The 3,204-nt window shown below is 39.3% G+C and overlaps 1 protein-coding gene across 1 annotated transcript in view; it reads left to right on the plus strand.

The window, feature by feature from the left end:
- The window catches only part of PCDHGA9 (protocadherin gamma subfamily A, 9), a 49,781-nt gene extending 47,148 nt beyond the window's left edge, over positions 1–2,633 (plus strand). The window contains exons 4-5 of the mRNA XM_010850639.1: positions 1,682–1,836; positions 2,386–2,633. Of these exons, the coding sequence (XP_010848941.1) occupies positions 1,682–1,836; positions 2,386–2,633 (403 nt within the window). The remainder of the gene's footprint in view (positions 1–1,681; positions 1,837–2,385) is intronic.
- Positions 2,634–3,204: the final 571 nt, after the last annotated feature.

The raw sequence follows: 3,204 nt of genomic DNA on the forward strand, positions 1-3,204 counted from the left end.
GTTTTCTGAATGTTGAGCTTTAAGCCAACTTATTCACTCTCCACTTTCACTTTCATCAAGAGGCTTTTTAGTTCCTCTTCACTTTCTGCCATAAGGGTGGTGTCATCTGCATATCTGAGGTTATTGATATTTCTCCTGGCAGTCTTGATTCCAGCTTGTGCTTCTTCCAGCCCAGCATTTCTCATGATGTACTCTGCATATAAGTTAAATAAGCAGGATGACTATATACAGCCTTGATGTACTCCTTTTCCTATTTGGAACCAGTCTGTGGTTTATCTATATGTAAAAAGAAATCAGTATTTCCACAATTTCTCCAAGAGAAGCCATGAAAAGATCTAATATGTTAATAATCATTGAGAACAAGTGTAATTTCTTAGTTCATCTTTAGTTCTCTGAAAAATTTCACACGGTAGTTTGTATACATTCTAAATAATAAAAGGCTTGAATTCAGTAATTAGAAAGTAGTATCCTGGGAGAAAATCATAATGCAAAACCCATTTTACTTGTGCTTTCCTTCTACATCAAACTCCTAAAAAGAGCCAACTCTCTGATCTATCTATATAACTCTAAGGAATTGGAGATTAATTAAAATTTTAAAATAGATGCCACAATCCATAAGATTTCTGTATTGTGAAACTTCCTAGAAGTTTTCTATATGTTTACAACTGAAGATCCAGCCAGTAGTTCATCCTGAGACTGTGTATATGAAAAAAGTAAAGTCTTTTCCCCCACCAAAAAATAAAGAGGAAAAACATTAAAAAATAAATAAAAAGAAAGACTCAACCTAATAATATTTTTAAATGACAAGAAGAAATGAAGTCATCACTTCGACTGCATATGCTGGAGTCATCAAGAATATAAATCTCCAAGAATATTTAATTGCCCAAGTAAGACTGTGCTACTGCCTTTCAGCTTGCAGATTCCAGTAAGAAACAGCTTTTTCTCTTTGCTGTCAACTCTTCAGAACCTTGGCCTCTGATGTCTTCAGTTTGCAGTTCTAGAGTAGAGACCCAGAGTACTGCTATCCGCCCACATGGAAACAGATAAACAGGAGATCCCATTATGTTTCCTCTGGGTGGCTGTCCTAATCAGACCTTGTGAAAAATCTGGGGCTGGTTGTCCAGAAATTAATGGGCTCAGAAGTTTCAGGTTAATGTGGAAAAACAATACCTCACTTGAAGTGAAGAAAGTGGGGATGGACCTGGAGCTGATATGCCCACACACTACATTTTGTATCATACATCATAAATGATAGTTGAAAATTCTTTTAATGTTTTTCACATTAATATATTCAAAATATAAATGATAATACTCCCCAGTTCAGCAGGAATGCTGTTGTGTTAAATATGTTAGTTGACTCAGCCTGGAGCAAGATTTGTAATAGTACCTGCAAAAGATCCTAATGTTGAAAGCAGTTCCTTTGCAAAATTATCACCCTAGCGGCAACTGTGTGTTTGTCTTGGAAGTGAGAGACCAACAGTCGAAAGGAATAGACTGAACTTGTTAGAGAAATCAGTAGCCTGAGAAAAGCGGAGGTCGAATCACTTAGTCCTGACAGCATTAGATAGCAAGGAGCACCAGCAGCAGAACTGCTCAGATCCCAACTGAGTTGGTGGGATCCAACTGAGTTGACCCAGTTGGTGGTCAACACCAACTACAGCCTCCCAACCTCCGATTTCAGCCAGACTCTATACAGAGTCAGCCTTCAAGAAGACATACCCCTGGGCATCTCTGTGCTGAGACTGAGGGCTGCTGACCTGGACAACGGCATAAAAGTGGAGATCAGGAATGCCTGTGGATCCCAGCATACCCATATCCAGTTTGGCCTTCATCATGGTAGAGGAGAAATAAAAACTTCAAATAAATTGGAATATGAAGAGATTAAAGAGTATTCCATAGTTTGAAAGGAAGGAATGAGGGTGTGTGTGTGAGGGCGGAGAGGGTGGATTGATTTCCCAGCATTGTTGAAATCAAAATTCTAGATGATGACAACAAAGTACTGGAGATTTTTTTTGCTGATGGTTTATGGGATCTTAGTTCCCCAATCAGGCATTGAACCCTCGACCTCATCAGTGAAAGCTCAGCATCCTAACCACTGGACCACGAGGGAATTCCCCCAGAGATAGTTTTTACTTCTATTCTTGTAATTCCTGGAGATTCTGCCCCTCAGATAGTAACTGCTCTGTTTTAAAACACAGAATCCAGATTCAGGAGAAAACAGGGAGGTCACGTGTCTGGTACAAGAAAATGTGCTTGTAGAATTGAATCTTCCACCAGTAATTGCTACAAGCTTGTCATTGATGGGGCCCTAGAGTGGGAGCAAACCCTGGAGTACACTGTCACCCTCACAGCTGCTAACCGAAGTAAGCCACCACTCTCCTCCAGAAGAAGCATCTGGCAGCACAGTGGCTAGCGGTGTCGACAACGTGCCAGTTTTCCCTCAGGCCTCGTACGTGGTCCACGTGGATGCAAACAACCCTCCTGGCACCTCCATTGCCCAAGTGTGCATCTCACATCCCAATCTGGGACCCAGCGGCCATATCTCCTACTCAACTGTGACAGATTCAAATACTTCAAGGGAATTGGAGCTAATGCAGAATGCCAAATCGAGACTGTTCCTTGTGACCAGGTAATTATACAAATGGATCCAAATAATGGTAGCATACCATTTTACCAAACTTGCAGATTATAAACAATTCAAGAATTATATAATAACATTTGCAAGTAAAACTCCCAATTGTATTAATACTACAAGTTTTTTGGAAGCTTGTGGTCTGAAATAGAACAACCACAACCACACACATGAAAATAGTTACCTTTGGAAAGTGAAAATAGGTAAAATGGATAACATGGAAGCTCTGAAAAAAGTGAAAGGAGAATTACTGGTAAGTAAGGAGAAAGAGAATATTAAGAAGAAGATGCATTGGAGTGTGCCTGATTTTTAGTCACGGTAGGGTTCCTTGTTGGTGTGGATTCTGTTGTCCAAGATATGTTAATTTTATTATAAATTCTGCTTAGCTGTTGGTTTCTAAAAGGAATTCAACAAATCAGATAATTTGGCATCTTCAAACTGGATTCTGATGCTTACCTGAAAAATTTGCTAAAGCTTGAAAACCAAGAAAAGGCAAGCATTTCAACAATATGTGTCACTTTATATACTGGATTTACCTTATTTAACATTGTTCTGGCAGTATGTTAGAGAAG

The sequence above is a fragment of the Bison bison genome, unplaced genomic scaffold (assembly GCF_000754665.1).
Source record: "Bison bison bison isolate TAMUID 2011002044 unplaced genomic scaffold, Bison_UMD1.0 scf7180017864291, whole genome shotgun sequence".
Lineage (NCBI taxonomy): Eukaryota > Metazoa > Chordata > Mammalia > Artiodactyla > Bovidae > Bison > Bison bison.